Source organism: Cetorhinus maximus, chromosome 17 (assembly GCF_964194155.1).
Source record: "Cetorhinus maximus chromosome 17, sCetMax3.hap1.1, whole genome shotgun sequence".
Classification (NCBI taxonomy): Eukaryota; Metazoa; Chordata; class Chondrichthyes; order Lamniformes; family Cetorhinidae; genus Cetorhinus; species Cetorhinus maximus.
The window spans coordinates 34,755,466-34,777,684 of NC_135895.1; the positions used below are offsets into that span (position 1 = coordinate 34,755,466).

The following is a 22,219-nucleotide window of genomic DNA, read 5'->3' on the forward strand; positions in this document are numbered from 1 at the left end:
CCAGACCCATAGCATTGTGGTTGACTCCTAAATGCCCTCTGGAATGGCCTAGCAAGTCACTCAGCTGCATCAAACCACTACAAAGTCTCAAATAAGGAATTAAACTGGACGGACCACCTTGCATCAACCTAGGCACCGGAAACGCCATCGGCAAACTCGGCTCTGTTGACCCTGCAAAATTCTCCTTATTAACATCTGGGGGCTGTCTCAGTGCTCAGCGCTGTCTGGAAAGAGCTGTCTCACAGGCTAGTCAAGCAACCGACGGACATAGTCATCCTCACGGAATCATACCTGGACAATATCCAGGCTCCAAATATCCTCCAAATAAAAGGTGTGGCTATGGGTACCCGCATGGGCCCCAGCTATGCCTGTCTCTTTATGGGGTATGTGGAACATTCCTTGTTCCAGTCCTACTCCGGCCCCCTCCCACAACTCTTTCTCCGGTACATCGATGATTACTTCGGTGCTGCTTCATGCTCTCGTCGGGACCTGGAAAAATGTATTAATTTTGCTTCCAATCTCCACCCCTCCATCATTTTCACATGGTCCATCTCTGACACTTCTCTTCCCTTCCTTGACCTCTCTGTCTCAATTTCTGATGATAGACTGTCCACCAATATCCATTACAAGCCTACCGACTCCCACAGCTACCTCGACTACAGCTCCTCACACCCCGCTTCCTGTAAAGACTCCATCCCATTCTCTCAGTTCCTTCGCCTCCGTCGCATCTGTTCTGATGACGCTACCTTCAAAAACAGCTCCTCTGACATGTCCTCCTTCTTCCTTAACCGAGGTTTTCCATCCACGGTGGTTGACAGGGCCCTCAACCGTGTCCGGCCCATATCCCGCGCATCCTCCCTCACGCCTTCTCCTCCTTCCCAGAAACATGATAGGGTCCCCCTTGTCCTCACTTATCACTCCACCAGCCTCCGCATTCAAAGGATCATCCTCCGCCATTTCCGCCAACTCCAGCATGATGCCACCACCAAACACATCTTCCCTTCACCCCCCCGACGGCATTCCATAGGGATCGTTCCCTCCGGGACACCCTGGTCCACTCCTCCATCACCCCCTAGTCCTCAACCCCCACCTATGGCACCTCCCCATGCCCACACAGAAGATGCAACACCTGCCCCTTCACTTCCTCTCTCCTCACCGTCCAAGGGCCCAAACACTCCTTTCACGTGAAGCAGCATTTCACTTGCATTTCCCCTAACTTAGTCTACTGCATTCGTTGCTCCCAATGCGGTCTCCTCTACATTGGAGAGACCAAACGCAAACTGGGCGACCGTTTTGCAGAACACCTGCGGTCTGTCCGCAAGAAAGACCCAAACCTCCCTGTCGCTTGCCATTTTAACACTCCACCCTGTTCTCTTGCCCACATGTCTGTCCTTGGCTTGCTGCATTGTTCCAGTGAAGCCCAACGCAAACTGGAGGAACAGCACCTCATCTTCTGACTAGGCACTTTACAGCCTTCCGGGCTGAATGTTGAATTCAACAACTTTAGATCTTAAACTCCCCCTCCCCCCATCCCCACCCCGTTTCTCCCCACCCCCCCCCTTTTTTTTCAATAATTTATATAGATTCTTCTTTCCCCACCTATTGCCATTATTTTTAAATCTAAAACTAAAACCTTGTTAGTCTTTTCCACCCCACCCCCACTAGAGCTGTACTTTGAGTGTCCTGTCTTTCATTCTTAATTAGCACTTTTCTTAGACAAATATCACCACCTTCAACACCTCTTTGATCCTTTTGTCTGTGACATCTTTTGATTATCTGCTCCTATCACGGCTTGCTTATCTCCACAATCACCACATCCTCAACTTCTCTCTTCCCCCCCCACCCCCCCCCACCTTAAACCACCTTATATTTCTCCTTTCTCCTAACTATGCTTCAGTTCTGCCGAAGGGCCGTGAAGGCTCGAAACGTTAACTGATTTCTTCTCCTCCGATGCTGCCAGACCTGCTGAGTTTTTCCAGGTAATTCTGTTTTTGTTTTGGATTTCCAGCATCCGCAGTAGCTTTTAGCTTTTTGTTTTTATATTAATATCCAGGCTTGGGCTGACAAGTGGCAAGTAACATTCGCGCCACACAGGCGCCAGGCAATGACCATCTCTAACAAGAGAGAATCTAACCATACCACTTGATGTTCAGTGACATTACTATCACTGAATCTCCCACTATCAACATCCTGGGGTTACCATTGACCAGAAGCTGAACTGGACTAGCCATATAAATACTGTAGCTACAACAGCAGGTCAGAGGCTAGGAACCCTATGATGAGTAACTCACCTCCTGACTCCCAAAAGTCTTTCCACCATCTACAAGACACAAGTCGGGAGTTGATGGAATACTCTCCACTTGCCTGGATGAATGCAGCTCCCACAACACTCAAGAATCTTGACACCGTCCAGGACAAAGCAGCCCGCTTGATTGGCACCACATCCACAAACATTCACTCCCTCCACCAGCGACGCACAGTAGCAGCAGTGTGCACCATCTACAAGATGCACTGCAGGAATTCACCAAGGCCCCTTAGACAGCACCTTCCAAATCCACAACCACTACCATTTAGAAGGACAAGGGCAGCAGCTAGATGGGAACACCACCAACTGGAAGTTCCCCTCCAAGTCATTCACCACCCTGACTTGGAAAGATATCACTATCCCTTCACTGTCGCTGGGTCAAAATCCTGGAACTCACTTCCTAACAGCACTGTGGGTATACCTATATCACTTGGACTGCAACAGTTCAAGAAGACAGCTCACCATCACCTTCTCAAGGGCAATTAGGGATGGGCAATAAATGTTGGCCCAGCCAGCGAACCCCACATCCCGTGAGTGGATAAAAAAAATTAGATGTACCATGCACACAAGTTTCACCCCTCTCCTAATTTTACTCCGTTCTGTTGAAGGGTCATGAGGACTCGAAACGTCAACTTTATTCTTCTCCGCCGATGCTGCCAGACCTGCTGAGTTTTTCCAGGTATTTCTGTTTTTTTGTTTTGGATTTCCAGCATCCGCAGTTTTTTGTTTTTATCTTCTGGTGATTAGTTTGGTAGAAGCTTCAGAATTGTTGAATGTAATGAGAGACCCAATGAGGAGTGTGACATTTTACAGGAGTGCTCACTGTTATATTTTCCCCACAGGCGATATTGGCATACCTAACTTATTCTTATTTTTGCAGATAATTAACTCACTTTAAAAAAAAAAATCGCAGGCCAGTTTTTCCCACTTGCAAAAGAGTATGATTGCATAGCTGGGGTGCAGTGATGTATTTATTGTAGCTGTGCTGCAGAGTGATAGGATTTAGATTTGTAGAGAAACTAAATGGTGGGGAGAGGGGATGCGGGAGGGAGGGAGGAATAGGAAAGAAAATATGACATGTGCTAAAGTGAGTGGAAATTAAGGCAACAAATAGAAGTTTTATTGTCAGGTGTATCAGGGTGTATGATGAATGTGTAACTTATATGTAGATAAACTGAAACACTAAAGGCATCAGTCGCAGTTTTGGAGATGGGAGTCATGGGGACAGGGGTGAAGGTGGAGAGTAAACCATCCTCTGCGGGGTGAGGCCCAGGAGATTTTAACTTTGCATCAGTACATAAAGTCTCCGTCTGCTCTCTCCCCTCATCCCCCAAAACCTACAAGAAGTGGCAACTAGCCAGTGGGTAGCATTGGGATATCAAGCTGCAGCTGGCCACCACTGGGAAAACAAAGGAACAGTCCCTGGCACTCAGGTAAGTGATTGGAAGGAGTTTATGAGGGTTTTGTGGCTGGGCCCAGTTTCCAGCAGGCGGGCATGTTATAATTATACTGTACTGGAAATGAACCAATACAGAAAATAATAAGGGGTCTTTTGCACCTCTCCAATGAATTCTATGAACATCTGATATTTTACATAACATATGTACAGATTATGTTTTTGCCTATTTTCCATTTATCTTGATCCATTCTTAAATCAGAGGATTGAAAACACTGACAAGCATTAATGCATAATTAGAACAGCACAGTCCTCTTCAATACTCAACACTTATAAAGGGACGTCTGCTGTGTGCGCTTTAATGCAAACTAGGCATCTTATGCTGCACTGATACTGCTTTTCCTAAAGGCATTCAGCAATAGGGGCGGTCACTGCTTTTGATGTTGAAAGGGGGCTATTTATATTGGTGTAGTTGGCATAACCAAATGGTGCGGCAGCAATCAGTAAAGCAAATAGATTGCCAGTTAGTAGAATTCAATTCCCAAAGGTCAAGCTGAACCTATATAGCCACACCTGAATTATTCTGTACAGATTGGCTTGATGTAAAGGGGTCATCGAGCTCCTGGAGGCAATAACAACTTAACATCTCAACGCCCTTCACATTAAGGAGGCAAAAAGAGCAAGAGGGAATAAGTATGCACTTCGAAGGGGGGAATGAAAATACAGTTGGAGAATAATTTTCGGGAAGGTTTGAAATCGCAGTTAGAGAGCAAGGCCCGGAGCACTGGCAGGAGTTCCAGAGAACAGGAATATGTGTTGTGATTGAACAAGCAGCCAGCAAAGATGGAGCAGTGAGAGTTTGGGATGAAGTATAGCCTGGTTTTAGAGCAGCAGAGGGTGTGTGTTGGGACACAAAGTGGCAGGAGATCACTGAGGTAGTATGAGATTAGACAAAAGAGAGGTTTAAATTAGAATTGGTAATTTTACAGTCAATTTACCGGAGCCCCAGGGAGGTTAATAGGATGGAAGTGTTGGACACTGCAGGTCAGGACAGTATTCAGAAAAAGAAGTGCTTTATGGTAGATGAAGGGAATATTGCAATAATAAAACTGATGGTATATTTTCTATCTCTTCAACTCTAGGAGGATGAGATGCCTCTTAATATAATAGGATAAAACTCCATCCAGTGACACTAGCTTTAGAGAATTTCAAATCTATATCACGAGAAAGTCTGCATGGTGTAATATATAAAGAAAGATGTTCAACTGTGAATGACTCAAAAGATGAATTGAGCAACTTGAATGATTTTTATATAGAATGAAAAGTAACAGAAATCTCACTTGCAGAAAATTGCTTTGTACTTGCATATTTTCCATTTGTCATATGAATTTCCCTGCTCTGACATCCTGCAACTCAGCCCTTTCAGTTCTGTCAGGACTTTGACATCCCTGTGCCTCTGATAACCTGCCTCTGCCCTCCCTGTGCCTCTGCCCTCCCTGTGCCTCTGATAACCTGCCTCTGCCCTCCCTGTTCTGATAACCTGCCTCTGCCTTTCCTGTGCCTCTGATAACTTGTCTCTGCCATTCCTGTGCCTCTGATAACCTGCCTCTGCCCTCCCTGTGCCTCTGATAACCCTGCCTCTGCCTTTCCTGTGCCTCTGATAACCCTGCCTCTGCCTTTCCTGTGCCTCTGATAACCTGCCTCTGCCCTCCCTGTGCTCCTGGCATCCCCAGTCATTGCTCCCATTGTGTTTCTGACATCCTCCAAATTGGCTGTCTCTCAGCTTCTTGCCTCTTGTTTCTTGCCAATCTGTTGAAGATTATTGCAGTACCGGAAGTGATAACCGGGAGCTATTCAAGGAGTTCATAATAATACAGAAATAATTATAACAAGCAACTGAATGCTGAGATTACAGCTGTCTTAAAATACCCCAGTGTATCAATTACTTTTTATTATATATATTGGTGATTTTTGAAATTTGGTCAGTTTTGGACACACAATGATAGCCAGTGTGAATGCACAGTACCGCTGTGTCCTGACTGGTGCACTAACGAAATCATGATTCTGGCCCCATTACTGTAAACGATTGAACCAGGAAGTTCTTTAGGCAGTATACATGATTATCATAATTTGCTCCTGATGAACTCCTCTACCAGCTTTTCTATGACACTGTTTTTTAATCTGTCATTTTCCTTCAGAATAACACTGAAAGGTATGAAAGTCTCCCGACCAGACTCCAAGATTGGAAAATACCGAATGATTAAGCATGAACGAGATAAGCACAACGAGCCCAACCCCCAGAGGTAAGATTGACACAGAAATTTGTGTCTGTTCACATTAAGACTTCACAGTGTGGTGCAGTTGGTCTGATGGTGTCGAGCATTTTGATCTACCAGTGCCTGCGGAGAAAGTGGGAGGAGGGAATGTGGGAAGTGAAAAAGCTACCAACAAGAGCAGAGCCTAACAGTTTTGTTCCTGTTCATCGGGGCTGGCACAGAATGGAGACAGGCTGCTTCCCTACAAGAAGAAAGAGAGGCCAGAATATGATGAACAAACCTTTCCTCAGGCCACTAATATATACGCCTGTACACTGGGTTGGTGCTTGAGATTAGCAAAGGAGAGCAGTGTGCCAGCTGTTTAGAGAGCAGTGCCTGCCATAGGGTGGGCCCTATAGAGGAGAGGAAATAATTTAAATATGGGTTGGGTAGGAACGAATTTCATTTTGACCGAGTGATCAAACCAGACCCCAGTTAACATAATGCATTGAAAAATATTCAGCAGTTTCCTTACCTGTAAAGCCATTTTACTGTCTGCATTTTAAATTCCTGAAAATATTTGGCAGTTTTTTTTACTACTTACAGTAGCCTGTACTATGAACCTGTGCATTAGCAAACCTCAGCCCTAATTTAACACTGGTGTGGGAATTGGGTGGGTGGGTATGAGACTGTTAGAACCTGGAGACAGGGATGTAGTATCAGTGTTAATGGGAGGTCTCGTGGTGCCTCTGAGCCAGAATCTCCGGGTTCGAGTCCCACCCCAGGACTTGATGGCCAAGGTGAAGCTGCGCTTGTAACGCAGCCAAACAGGTTGAATATCAACTTGTAAATACTTCCACCACATGCCAAAGGCAGGCGTTAAGAGCAGGAGAAATTCTTGGTCAGCCATGTTTTGGGAAGAAAGTTGGAACCTTTTCCATCACTATCCAAAAGCTTCAGACTACAACATGCATCTAAAAGGTGCATGTTGCCACAGTAACTCAGACTCCCCGAATGAACTGTAACACAAAATCAGGGTTAATGATATTACAGAAATGTACTTGACCACTGCAACGTCATAGTTCAGGGGGGATGGTAAAGTAATGTAACCATGATAGATCACCCAGTCTTTGCAACACTATTGTGGAGTAGATGTCCTAATGCTCAAGGAAGTGTACAATGTGTAATGTTGAAGAAAATAAACAATTGTCCTCAAGAGCTTCACAGCTAAGTAGCGTCTTTTTTTTTCTTAGACCTCTCTTACTTAAAATGCTAGCGATCAGAGCAATGCAACAACCTACTTATGGTCACATGTTGGTTACCATGGTTGAGTTTGTGATTCATATTGCATCTTCTGACAGGACAGTCTCTGTGCAGTACCAATGATTGCAATGAACTATTCTAATCTTTGTAGACAAAAAAATTGTAAATGTTATTGGAATAAACAGCATTTTGTTATCTGCAGAGAAAATCAAAAGGACAGGCCACGTATAGCAGCTTCTTAAACCGAGCAGAGATCTCCAGGTATCTGGAGAGGCTAATGAGATGTGAAGCCATTTCCTGAAATTAGTACAAAGTAATGAGATTTCAGATGGACAGTGCTAGTGCTTATCTTCCAGGCTGACACAAATACATTGTGCTTTGCCAGCACTGTCACTTGCCTGTACGTGAGAAATGATATACTTACGGCATCACAAGAACATGATTTTGCCATCTGGAAAATCTAAAACTTAATGTAATACTGTCTCTCAGTCTTGCTTTTAGGGATTTGATCAGAGAGTAAATGATGGACAACATTAAGTAACTCGAGATCATTAGCTAATTCTGTATGCCCATTATATTCTGATAATTATGTTTCCCTACTTAAAAGGTTTAACCAGAGGTCATAAAGTAACATTTCTTCATAAGCTGACGTGTCTACTTAATAGAAGCAGCACTATCTGTGAAGAATGAAAGAAGTTGCATCTTTACAATCATCAGTGAACAGCTGACTCTATACAGTGCTCAGTACCATTCGCCACTTTCAGATACTTAAGCAGCTTGTGCCTGTATGCAGCAAGACCTGGACAACATTCAGGCTTGGGCTGATAAATAACAATTGCACAACACAAGTGTCAGGCAATGACCATTTCCAACAAGAGAGACGTGTGAAAACGAGAGCAGAGTGAGGCGGGCAGGTGGATTAAAAAACAAACCTGAGAGTGAGAGCAGAGTGAGTCTGGCAGGAGGATAACAAAGAGGCCCGAGAGTGAGAACACAGCAAGACCAACGGGAGGATAAAAGACCAGGCCCAAGAGTGAAAGCACAGCAAGGCTGGCAGAAGAGTAGGCCTGAGAGTGATGGAAGGATAAACAGGAAGGCCCGAAGGTGATGGAAGCATAAACAGGAAGGCCCGAGGGTGATGGGAGGATAAACGGGAAGGCCTGAGAGTGATGGAAGGATAAACAGGAAGGCCCGAGGGTGATGGAAGCATAAACAGGAAGGCCCGAGGGTGATGGGAGGATAAACGGGAAGGCCCGAGGGTGATGGGAGGATAAACGGGAAGGCCCGAGGGTGATGGGAGGATAAACGGGAAGGCCCGAGGGTGATGGGAGGATAAAAGAGCAGGCCCGAGATTGATGGGAGTTTAAAAGAACAGGCCTGAGAGTGACAGGAGGATAAAGGAGCAGGCCCAACATTGATGGGAGGATGAAAAAGCAGGCCTGAGAGAGACGGGAGGATAAAAGAGCAGGCCCGAGATTGATGGGAGGATGAAAGAGCAGGCCCGAGATTGATGGGAGGATGAAAGAGCAGGCCTGAGAGTGACAGGAGGATAAAGGAGCAGGCCCAACATTGATGGGAGGATGAAAAAGCAGGCCTGAGAGAGACGGGAGGATAAAAGAGCAGGCCCGAGATTGATGGGAGGATGAAAGAGCAGGCCCGAGATTGATGGGAGGATGAAAGAGCAGGCCCGAGGTTGATGGGAGGATGAAAGAGCAGGCCCAAGATTGATGGGAGGATGAAAGAGCAGGCCCGAGGTTGATGGGAGGATGAAAGAGCAGACCCGAGGTTGATGGGAGGATGAAAGAGCAGGCCTAAGAATGATGGGAAGATAAAAGAGCAGGCCCGAGAGTGACGGGAGGATAAATGAGCCAACAAGTTCAGAAACAACTGACCATGTTCGGGAAAAATTTGTGATGTCACAGGAAAGCAGGTAAGTGATTGGTTGGTGAGTATCTCTTTTTTTTCTCTAAACTAGGCAATTTGTTCAAATTAGGATCTGGGAAATTAGAAGCGTCAATCGGGGCAAGTATAACAATTAGTGAATTAATAAGTCTATTAGCACTGAGCAGGTCTAGAGGCATTAATTAAAATGAACAGTTTAGCAACATACTAACTAGGTCATAAAAGAGGGAATACAGGGTTTTTTTGATCAAGGATGGGCATCTGAAACCTATTGTTTGCAATTCCTGCACTCTGTGGGAACTTCAGGACACTATTTGAGTCTCGGAGACCACTTGTACAGGAATTAGCTCCAACTGCTTAAGCCCGAGTTCAGGATTCCTGAGCTTGAGGGGCAGCTGGAATCACTACAGGGCATCAGAGAGAGGTGCCTCTTGGATCATATGTTCCAGGAGGAGCCCCTCCCACCCCCAAAAGGCAGTAAGAGTTCAGGGCAGTAGATGGGTGGCCATCAGAAAGAGAAAGGAAGTACAGCAGTAGTCAGGATGTGTGCTGCTTTCAAATAGGTACTCAGTAGTATAGGAGACTGCTGGGAGTGACAACACCTTGAAGGAGTGCACTTCAGACCAGAGCACTAATGGGCAAGGGACTGCACCAGAAGGAACAGCAGAGAGTAGAAATCCAGTTGTTATAGGAGATTCCGTAGTTAGGCGACAGACGAGCATTTCTGTAACCATCATCATGAGTCCCACATGGTATGTTACCTCCCTCGTGCCAGGGTAAATGATATCAAAGGATAATATTCTGCAGGGAGAGTGAGTTAGAAGTTGTGGTACACGTCAATTCCAATGACATAGAGAGGACAAGTATCATAAGATCATAAGAAATAGGAGCAGGAGTACGCCATTCGATCCTTCAAACCTGCTCTGCCTTTCTGTAAGATCATGGTTGTTCTGATTGTGGCCTCACTTCCACTTTCCTACCAGCTGCTCCTTAACCCTTGACTCGCTGATCAGTCCAAAATCCATCTAGCTCAGTCTTGAATATGTTCAATGACCCAGGCTCAACTGCTCTCAGGGGGAAGAGAATTCCAAAGACTAACAACTCTCTGAGAGAAGAAATTCCTCCTTACCTCCATCTTAAATGGGAAATCCCTTGTTTTTAAAACTGTGCCGCCTAGTTCTAGATTCCTGCATGAGAGGAAACATTCTCTCAGCGTCTACCCTGTCAAGCCTCCGTCAGAATCTCACATGTTTCAATAAGATCACCTCTCGTTCTTCTGAACTCCAGTGAGCGTAGGCCCATTGAGATCCTACAGTCAGCTTTTCAGGAGCTAGGGAGGAAGTTAAGAAGCAGGACCTTGATGGTAGCAATCTCTGGATTGCTCCCAAAGCCATGTGCTACTGAGAGTAGAGATAGGAAGATAATGTTAGTGGGGGTGGTGCTGGGAGGGTGGGAAATCAATGTGTGGCTTGAGGCATGGTGCATGCTTCAGATTCTTGGGGCATTGGGACCAGTCCTGGGGCAGGAGGCTTGGGCCAGGGTGGCAGTTAGGGGGTCAGGTGGGAGTCAGAGGAGGTAGTCAAGGAGGGTTGTTGTATCAGTCGTATAGTTACCCAGAAGTTAGACTACAATTTTTCTGTCTAACATTTCCTGGGTAACTATTCTGGTAAGTAAGTCAAACTGTCTGAAGTCTCCGACTCTAACTCAGACCTGGAAACTTTTTCAGAGGGTCCTGGGGTGCAGGGTAAATGTTCATCGGAAGTTCAAACTTCCTGGACAATTCTCACAGAGTCAGTGCATCGGGACTTCCATGGGATCCCAAAGTGTATCCTGAGGGGTACATCTGGTCTGCAACGATCCAGAGACCAGAAGATCTGGGCCATAGTGTTCAAAAAAGATGGAGAAGTAAAAAAGGGAAGTAGGGTGTCAGTACTGATTAGGGAAGATAAAAGCAAAATACTGCAGATGCTGGAAATCCAGAACAAAAACAGAAAATGCCGGAAAAATTCAGCAAGTCTGACGGCATCTGTGAAGAGAGAAACAGAGTTAATGTTTCAAGTCCGTATTACCCTTCTTCAGAGCTGAAGAGAAGTGGAAATGTGATGAAATTTATACTGTTTGAGGGGGGTGGAGCAGGTGAAGCTGGATAGAAGGCCAGCGATAGGTGGGGGCAAAGGAGAGATTGACAAAGATGTCATGAACATGTTGGAACACAGCTTTTTTTAGCCCTTACCACTACCATTAACACTCCCTTTGTCCTTTTGTTCATGACATCTTCGTCAATCTCTCCTTTCTCTCCACCTATCGCTGGCCTTCTTTCCAGCTTCACCTGCTCCTTCCCCCTTAAACGGTATAAATTTCATCACATTTCCACTTCTCTTCAGCTCTGAAGAAGGGTAATACGGACTCAAAACATCAACTCTGTTTCTCTCTCCACAGATGCTGTCAGGCCTGCTGAATTTTTCCAGCATTTTCTGTTTCTGATTAGGGAAGACATTGGATTGGATTTTACATAGAGTTGGTGGCCTCACCCCTGGCTTTAAAAGTCAGGGGGGAGCCCACCTTCACTTAGCTGGATTGTCCCAAGCCAATGTTATGGCCATCAGGCCATTGATTGGCTAGGGGCGGGACTTCTGTACCCATCTGGGAAGACGTCATGCGTCAAGAGAGCTGCTGATCAATCGCCGGGGTCAGTGGCCACTGCTGGTACGGCAGGCAGTCCGTCACTCTGGGGAGCCATGGAGCCTGCTTAGAAGGTGAGTGAGGGTTTTTGCTGGGGCCAGCTTGAGTGTGGGGGCAGCTGTGTGGAGGTTGGGGAGGTGGTAGGCTGGGTGGGAGCACTGTGGTGGGGGGGGACTTCTGTTGGTCACAAGGTGTCCAAACAGGACAGATCGCAATAAAAGGCTGCCAGATTTCAAAGTACCAGTGGCTATGGGAGGAGGCCCTTAAGCGCCCTTTAAGGCCAGGTTAGTTTTCCTATTTTTCACTATGCACCCCCCCCTCCTCCATCCCAACACTGCTCTGCCCAACTTGGTGTGGGTGGAGTGTTAAAATTACCCGAGTGTAGTTCAATATTCACTCATTAAATTTGTGTAGTTAGCTTGTGCCGCTTTTTCAAACATATATAATCAGAACTAGCCGTATTTTTTCAAGAATTCTCATCTCCCAGGGAGGAAACAATGGTGGGAAGGCAGCAGAAATATATCTTTCAGCCAAGACTCAACAGCATCATCTACTGTTATATTTTGGTAATGAGTCAGTGTGCAGTTTAGATCTTCCTGAAGAAGCCAAAAGACTTTCTGGTGTTGACAAAAGCCTGTTAAGTGGGAGGAAAAGTTTGTTTCTTCCAACCACTAATGGCCACTGGAATTCATGAAGTTTCTAAAAAAAAAAATTGGGTGGGTAAGTGAGGGAATATTTGCAGCAGTATCATTTTTTCTTTGTATTGATCTTCAGTGGATAAAGTGGTATTTTGTACACTGATAGGCTTTTCTCATTAAGCCGATTATCGTCCTCACCCACTCTAGCAGGCCATCCTGAATTTTGCAGCAAGTCATGGCATTATAATCTTCGAGTGCTGGCGGATTAATTATCTGTTTGTTTGTTTTCTTGCCTAATTTGGAGGTGCACAATTTAGAGGGTCTGCTGCCATAACAACTTGATTAAGGGCTGAAAATTCTTGTTTGCTTCAAAGTAGCCGCTGGCTTGGGGTTTCCTTTTCAGATTTGCAAGGCTTAAAATAAAAACTTCTAAATGAGATCGGTGTGTTTATCCTTATACCTACAATCGGTTATATCTTTCTTTGCTTGCTAGCTCCATCTCACCATTACACCCTTTGGGCCTCTTCCTTGTTAAGATCCTGAAGGAAAAATATAATTTAGACCAGTACTCTTATTTCCCAGTTTTTACTGTTTTTTCCCTTCTGCGATCTGTAATTGGAGCGAAAGTGTAAGTGGAAAATTGGAAAGAGGAAGTGGAATAAATAAGAATTGGGCTTTAGTGAGAAATGGCTGATGAGGGCAAGGTTAATAGAGATGGAAATAGATCTAATTGAGATTTGAGGAGGTCCAAGAAAACGCAACAAGAGCCATGAATATGGTTCTCCAGTCTTAGGTGTCTTGGAGGCCACAATGCAAATGGAACCATAGAAAAGTTATGGCACAGAAAGGAGGCCATTCAGCACATCCTGTCTGCACCATCCAAAAAAGAGCAAAAAAAGAAACTAGCTGCTCAAATCTTCAGGTTGTGCCACATGAGGAGACATGTCTTAAATTTTTTTTTTCCTTATTAAAATTTTTGAAAATCAAACTAATCTCCCTGAGGCAGCTCTGTGCCTTAGGAAGATTTCTGTGCTCTTTCGTGCATATGCCTTAATTGGCCCGCCCGCATAAAATGGCAACGCCCCTGATCGGCTGCGCACCCGCCCACGTCTACTCCCGTCCAACCCCACGACGGGAAAAGAATTCTCCCCTAAGAATATGTAAAAATAACAGAAACTACCCCAGGATAGTGGAACATCGTGTTGGGTGTTAGATGTTTGTAGGACAGCTGATGATACGATGCCAAATAACTAACATGGCAACTGTGTCCCAGCTGATGACACGATCACTGTACCAATATTCCAAGGATTCCAGTAAGTGTCAGTTTGGCTCAGTTTGTTGTCTCTGGATCAGACATTTTTGGAATCAATCCCTACTCCAGAATCTGGGTGCACAAGACACATCCACTCCGGAGCACTACTGAGAGAGTATTGCATTTAGAGAACATGATGGTAAATCAAGGCCCTGTCATTCTGATACTCGTTAGTTTTGGTTTCCTTATTTAAGAAAGGATATAAATGCATTAAAAGCAGTTCAGACTGATACCTGGGATCGGGGGGGGTTACCTTACAAGGAAAGGTTGAATAGGCTGGGCCTGTATCCATTGGAGTTTAGAAGAATGAGAGGTGATCTTATTGAAACATATTAGATCCTGAGGGCACTTCGCAGGGTAGACGCTGAAAGGATGTATTTCTTTGTGGGAGAGACTAGAACTAGGGGACATAATTTAAAAATAAGGGGTCTCCCATCTAAGACAGGTGAGAAGAAATTCTTTCTCTAAGGATTGTAAGTCTTTGGAATTCTTCCCCAGAGAGCAGTGGAGGCAGAGTCATTGAACATTTTTAAAGCAAAGGTAGATAGATTCTTGACTAAGAAGGGAGTCAGAGGTTAGTGGGGTAGGCAGAATGTGGAGTTGAGGCCATAGTCAGATCAACAATGATTTAATCGAATGGCGGAGCAGGCTTGAGGGAGTGAACGGCCTAGTCCTGCTTTGAATTCGTATGTTCGTAAAACAACGTGAGCACTGTTGAAAGATGAGCAAGATGTCCTCTGGTTATCCGGGCTTATATTTCTCCTTTGAGCAATACCACCATAAAACAGAAATTGATCATTCCCTCGTTGTTGTTTGTGGGATCTTGTTGCAGAATGGATGTTGTGTTTGCTTCCATTCTTATTACCCTTTTCTCTATGCCGAACCCCCAGTTATTAACTGAAAGAATCATGCCACAAGATTTCATGTTTTAAACAAATACTTTTACGATAAAAGAGTTAACCAAAACACATGCTACTAACTTAATACTACATGTTTCATAAACATTTAGATTTTAAACCTGAAAATCTCAACAGACCACTTCCCATTCTGTTTTTAATTCTGTGCAAAGGTCCCCCTGTATGTTACAGAATTTTGAGGGTTCTTTCACTTTTCCTGGGACCAAACCAAGCTGTGTCACAGCACTCAGGAATTCACTAATTCTCCTCAGGGTTCCTGCAATTCTCCAAGATATAAGATTTCTTGGGGTAGGCCCCACACATCAGCACATAAAATGACGTGCGGTGACGTCGGGCGAGCGTCCCGCCGTCACCGCGCGCCATTGCGATATTTCGTTGGGCGGGCACCCGACGAAGTGCAACGCACGTCTGCCATTAATTAACGGGCTAGTTAAGGCCCTTAACTCAGCAATCTACGCCAATTTTCAGGCGCACGGGCACAAAGGGCAGGCGGGTAAGCGACTTCTTAATAAAACTCATCCATGGGCGGGATAAGAGGGCTCAATGGGGTTGTCAATCTGGTCTGTGAAGTATTTATTGCAGAAAGTGTTTTAAACTTTCCTGTGTGATCTGTAGCAGTTCAGAATGAATTCCAGCAGCTTTTGGTGTAGTTTGAACCTTCAGCTCAGCACTCTTTTCAGCAATCTTTATCGGGCCTGCAGCTTTCTGGAGGCCTCCCTTTAGCCTGGGTATGGGTTCTGACATGTCCACTGGAGGCAGCTCCTCTGAGGTGGTAGGGAGGGCTAGAATAAAAGAGGAGGAGACCAGGAGAATACATTCAGACTCCAGGAGAGCCACCTTTGGGAGTACAGGCGCAGGCACAAGGGGCACTGAGCCAAGAGGTAGTCCAAGGTGGAAGGGATCACAGAAGACACCACGATCCTGCTGCCAGAGTATACAGGCAGAGAAGCAGCTATCTCAATATGACTGAAATGCAGTGCTGAAGGAAGCTCCAACTGTCAAGGGAGACAGACAACTATGTCTGTCAGATGATTGGCTCAGAGATCTCTAACTGTGTGGGTGGACACCCTATGCCAGTGGCTCTGAAGGACACAGTTGCCCTTAACTTCTTTACCTCTGGCTCCTTCCAGGGCTCGGTGGGCGATCTGTGTGGTGTCTCCCAATCAGCTGTCCACACTTGTGTCAAGCAGGTTACAGACACACTGTCCAGACGGGCATTGACCTTCACCCACTTCCGCTGCAACCAGGCAAGCCAGACACAACGAGGCAGAGGCTTTGCGGCCATTGCTGGCTTCCTCTGAGTCCAGGGTGCAATAGGCTACACACATGTGGCCATCAAGGTGCCAGCAGGTGAGCTCGGTGTTTTTGTCAACAGGAAGGGCTTCCACTCCATGAACGTGCAGATAGTGTGAGATCACAGGATGCTGATTCTACAAGTCTATGCAAGATACCAGGCAGCTCCCACAACACCTACATCCTCAGACACTCCCAGCTGCCGGGGCTCTTCAGTGCTCCAGCCCGGCTGGATGGATGGCTGCTGGGTGACAAGGGCTGTCGCCTCAGAAGGCGGCTCATGACGCCTCTCCGCCATCCAAGAACAGAAGCTGAGCAGCGGTACAATAGGAGCCACGCCTCCACAAGGGCTGTGGAGGAGAGAACCATCGGTCTTCTCAAGATGCGCTTCCGATGCCTGGACTGCTCAGGGGGCACACTCCAGTACCCCCCCCAATCGTGTGTCGGTGATAGTGGTAGCATGCTGTGCTCTGCACAATCTTGCGCTGGAAAGGGGGGAAGCAGTGGACGATGAAGACGTTGACGCAGAGGATGCGGCTGCACACGATGAGTCCAGCACTAATTCGGAGGATGAGGAAGCACAGGGCAACGATGAGGGGCTGAACACTGATCCGGCACCACACCAAGGAAGCAGGGACACCTTAATCCAACGAACCTTCAGCTAGCTCCACACAAATGGATCTGGAGGACCTACCTTGCCTGGCACTTCCATACTCGGCACTTAAGTGCTAAATCTGCTACTTCATCAGCTACAACTGAGGGCTTTGGACATAAACCTCAGTGTCCACTCAAACACTCATGACATGTCTGTAATACGTACAAATGCAGCACAAAGGAGCCACCCTCAGCCATGGTAACACATGTGGATTTTTTGATCCATCATATGGTCCAACAAAATGAATCCCAAACATTTTTACAACTGCAAAAAATAATAATTCCCTAATCTAGGGCCAACACAAAAGCACCAGTGAGAAACCCATGGTGTGTCTAAGGTGCCTTATGCTTACGTTTCCGGGTGCTATGTTTTAGTGCCACCCCATCGCTGGGAGTGGATTCTGAGACAGCCTGCTGACTCTGCTGTCCCGTTGGCCTCGATGGCCTTGGTGGACATCCTCTGGCCCTTGGAGCCTGTGCTGGCCCTGCCTGGGAGGGAGTGGCCAGTTCCATAGCTGGCATCTCCCCAGTCATCACAGCCTCAATGGATGCAATGGTCACTGGCAGAGGGGCAGAGGAGCTGCTGCCCTCATCCAGAGCACCCTGAAAGGAGCCAGCAGAGACGACAGGCAGCTGCTGCGCCAACGTGAGGTCACTTCGGACCTCCCTGCTCACCGTAGATGTATGGGCACCACACTGGGACACTCGGTGCCCAGATCATCTCCCACATTGCCAATGACCAGCTGTGGCCACTGGCACTGTGAGGGCTTGCAGGTCAGAGCGTATCCCCAGGAGAAGCTGGTTGTCCTGCTGGAAGCCCCTCACCAGGAGAGTCGCCACTCCATGGAGGAAGCATGACGCTCTGACATGAGGCTCATGGCATCACCAATGCTCTGCGTGGATTCCTCCACCATGGACACCAAGTTGACCATACTCTCATGCAACACTCCCAGATGCTCCTGCACACCCAGCTGCTGTGTGGCGGGCGACTCCAGAGGCATGTCACGGCCCGACTCAGCATGTGCCTGGTCCCCTCCAGTCCTCCGGCTGCTGGTGCCATCAGCACCCTATCTCTGCCATCTCCTCCAGCGATTGTGAAGTGCCCTCTCCACTGTGCCCTGGGACACTAGCTGATGTTACAATTCCCACCGATGTGCTAGTCTCTGCGCTGGTGCCTGGCTCACTGAAATGATGCGATGCAGGTGACAGTTCAGGGCCCTCAGGTGAGAGAGGGGGCATCTGTAAATGGAGCCTGGTCAGCAGCCTCTGATGATGCTGAAAATAACAACAAGGACAGTGGATCAGTTACCGTCCACACAATGACTCGCTTCAGCCCTTTCCCCCACGCTCATAATGCATTCAAACTTCCAGAACCTAAGGAGACGAACATAGGTGGGGTGGCAGATAGTCAGGAGGAGGCCCAAACATTGCAGACGGATACAAACGAGCTAGTCAGATGACCTAAGGAATGCCAAATGGAATGTTATATGGATAAGTGTGAGCTGATGCACTTAGGCAGGACAAACAAGGTACGGGAATACACAAGGAATGGTAGGACCGTGGAATGTAAGAATGATTAGCGGGACCTTGCTGGGCATGTCGACAGGCCCATTAAGGTAGCGGGACAGGCACATAAGGTATTTAAAAAGGTAAATGCCATACTTGCCTTTATTAACTGAGGAATAGAATGTAGGAACAGGGAGGTCACGTTGGAAGTGCAGCAAACAGCTATAGTTCTGCGTTCAGTTGTGATCAGCGCTTCATGGAAGGGATGTGATTGGAGTGGAGAGAGTGCAAAGGTTGCTGACCAAGATGCATGCTGGCCTGGAGAGTTGGAGTTATGAGGGCACATAGCATGCACTGGTGATATTTGCCGTGGAGCACAGGAGATTGAGGGGTGACATTATTGAGCTTCATATCATTATGAGGGGCATAGATAGGGTGGACAGAAAGCAACTTTTCCCCTTGGTGGAGGGATGACTAACCTGGTGGCATTTATTTAAGGTAAGGGGCATGAGGTTGACAGGTGAGGTGATAAGGAACTTTTGCACAGAGTAATGTGGGATACACTGGCTGAAAAGGTGGTGGAGGCACAAACCCTCCTAACATGTAATAAGTATTTGGATGTGCAGTTGCGATGCCATGGCATACAAGGCCATGGGGATAGTGGTAGGAAATGTGATAAGGCAACTTTGGAAGGTGCTTGACACACGCACCTTCGAAGGGCTGAGGGACCTTTGTCTATAACCCACACGTCTGACTCTATCAGTCTGTGAATGAGCAGTGTTGCTACATTAACGATTCCAACAATCATTAGTGCTTTGGATGGTGGGAAGACAAAGCGGATGTCACTGTGGACCTCAAATACCTGGCCACTCCACCCCAGCCTCACCGACAACTGTGGACCTGGGCGCATGGCACCTTTCAAGCTCCAGGGCCTCCTGCTCAAAACGGTTTAATATCACCAGCTGGGCCTGGCTGCCTCCAGTGCGCAAACACTCATAAGCATTGTGCGCATTTTTCTCCTGCAAAACAGAGAAGACTATTCATTGGGGCTAATTGCTCATGTACTCTGCACACACATGCCGCACCCCGACCATCTGAGGCCCCCAGTGCTTCCTGTCCACGCTACTGATGATCAATCACAAAAATATAGTACGGCTGCTCCCAACTCCTCCTCCCCCCTCCCCAACCCCGGACACATTCTGCATTCATCACTTTCGGAAACACATGGTCTTTGCTCCCATGGCAAAGAGGTGCAACTAGGTACGGTGCCGAGGCCAGCAGATGGCTCTTGGCCACGAGACCTTGAGGCTCCCCTTCCACAGTCTCATCACCGTGAATAGAACATGTGTTGGAGTTCTGAGTATGGGCCTAGCTGCATCTCCTGCAGGTTGCCCCCAGACTAGTCATGTGCGACTAAGACCAACACATGGTACGGGGGAGAACCCATCTCCTCATGAACCACTCAGGCTGAATTAAGCATGGTTACTATCTGCTTGCCCACCCAGCATGCGACAAATGCCCAACCTGAGTCAATGCAGTCACGACAATAAGATTTGGGGGAGGGGGGTGGGGGCCTCAAAGGCTAAGGATACCTGTTGGGTTAAATGCCCAATACGAACATGGTACTCACCCTTCCAGAGCGCAACAAATCGTTGAAGTGCTTACGGCACTGGATCCAGGTGCACTGCACCATGTTGTGGGAGCTCACCACCTCCGCCACCTCCTCCCGGGCACGTTTCGTCATGTGGGGGGCCCTCTTCCTCCCATCCTGGGAAAACAGCACCTCCTGCCGTGCTGCCACATCCTCGACGAGAAAAGCGAGGGGTACATTGGCCCCCTGCTGGACTACCCTGCTCCTGGGCCACACCCTGCAACTTGCCCTCCTCCTCTGGCCTTCCCTCAACATTGGTCTGCTGTGCAGACCCCCTGCGGTGCCACCTGCAGCTGGCCATAGTGAACAGCCTAAAGGAGGCTGCCAGGCCTTTTTTTAAAAAAAACAGACTGCCGGGTTGCCATTGGACAGGCGGTCTGTACACGCCTGCTGCAAACTTCAGACTCCCGCTCTCCACAGGAGTCAAATGCACTGGGTGGGCCTTAATTGGCCCACCAACACAAAATGGTGGCATGGCCCCAATCACCACCAGTGATCAGGTCCACGGCCCCCCGCGTGAGCACCTGCTTTGCCCGCCAAATGGAAATTTTGGCCTTGGGGTCCCTCCACCAGCTTTTGGCCAGGTAACCCACCAATTCTTTTGAAGCACCACAGAATTGTGGACACCCAAGCTTAGACCTTACTGTTTTCTGGCTTAGTGGTCTACAGCTCTTGGCAGAGTTCTCTCTCAGCTTGTCTCAAAGCTGCTTCTAGGCTCCAGTTGCAAGTGCTGGCAGCTTTCTCCGCCTGTGGCTGTTGGAAAACACACACATAGACCAAATACAAAAAAGTGTACATCCCCTGCAACCTATCCCCATGATAAAGTGGCACCCCTGGTATGTCCCAGATTGAGATTCAGACCAATCATCTACAATTTCCAAACTTGTCCTTTGATATGAATACTTCAAGAAACTTCCCTTGTTTACCAGTTGCTTTTCAATCTTCCTTTGATCTGGGGAATTACATGAATAATTCACATCTCTGACAGGGAGCAATTCTCCTCAGACTTGTCTTCAGTTTCCCAGCTAAACGGGCCCACCTGCAGTTTTATGACTCTCGCCCTTCTAACTCTGATCTTGAGTGCACATGGAAGGACGTTTGAAGGACTTGGGTGACCTGGCAACTTCTGAATTCAAGAGTTTCAATGACCTTACTTTTACAAATTTAATTTACCCAAAACGTATAAGTTACACTCCTACAACATATGAATCATGAAATGAGATATTTTCACAACACAAGGGGCCAAATCTCCCAAGGAATGGCAATCACCGTCGGATTGCTATGCTACCCTTTTTTACTTACCTCACGATGGAGCTCCACATTTCTTGCCTGGCCTGGCCTTCTGAAAAAAATGGAGCATACCTGCTCCTGGAGTCCTTCCCTCATCGTGTAGGAGTGTAAAAGGAAACCAAGCCATGCCCTCTTTTTATGGCACTAGCTGTTTAAATATCCCTTGGTTTAAATGCCACTTTGACAAGCTACGGAGAGAAGATAAATGTAGGCAAGTGGATGAGGTTGATAGGGTATCAGGTAAGGGGGTGGGTTGTCGGTGAGGGTGGGGTGAGGTCGTTTGAGGTGGGGGAGGAGGAGTCAGATGTGGGATAGTAGGGGGGGGGCTTAGTTCAGGGGCAATCAGTGGGTGGTTGGGTGGTCGGGAGAGCTAGTTGGGGGTGGGGAAGTGGAGCAGTAGTTGGGTGGTCAGGTTGGGTTAGTTGGTTCAGGAGTAGTCTGGGAGCGTAGTCAGTGGCATGGGAGCTGTTAGGGGTGTTTGGGGTGGGGGGGGTGGGGAGAGTGGTCAGGGAGGTAGTTGGTGTCTAGGGGGTTTAGTCAGGGTGTCTAGTGGGGAGTCAGGAGGTGGGGGAGGCAGGTGTGGGTGCGGTCTGTAGTATGGTTACCCAGGAGTTAGAACTGGTTTGAATCCTTCTACTGGATAACTATTCCATTAAGTGAGTCGAAACCATCTGAAGTCTCCAACTTTAAATCAGAGTTTTGGAAGATTCCATACGCAGGGTAATTGCTCAGAAGTTGGAACTTCCCGGTAATTCCCATGGAGTCTTTGCTTTACGACTTCCAAGGGGTCTCCCAGCACATTGTCCAGGGTACAACCATCTGGAGACTGGAAGATTTGGACAAATGAAAAATTTATTATTCTATCACTCAAGTTTCACATCTCACCTCTTGCTCTTGCATCACATCTATAAATACACCATGACTGATTCATGCCTGCCATTCTACACTCCCTACTTACCATACTTGGCATCTGATCTGTCTGGAGCATCCTGGACCTATTCTATTTTCACTCATAACCATTGCAAATTCACCACTAGAGCTGCTAAATGCAACTTAATTGGCTTTTGCAAACTTTGACCCAGACCTTGGTAGGTTTTTTTTTGTGAGCTCACTTCTCCAATATAGCAGCTAATGCTTTAATGGGGAAAATAAGCT

General features: G+C 47.1%; 1 protein-coding gene across 3 annotated transcripts in view; it reads left to right on the forward strand.

The window, feature by feature from the left end:
• Positions 1–22,219, forward strand: part of b4galt2 (UDP-Gal:betaGlcNAc beta 1,4- galactosyltransferase, polypeptide 2) — a 397,537-nt gene that overhangs the window by 353,868 nt on the left and 21,450 nt on the right. For all 3 annotated transcript variants that reach the window (XM_078560978.1, XM_078560977.1, XM_078560979.1), the window contains one exon: positions 5,900–6,004. In XM_078560978.1, coding sequence (XP_078417104.1) covers positions 5,900–6,004 — 105 coding nt within the window. The remainder of the gene's footprint in view (positions 1–5,899; positions 6,005–22,219) is intronic.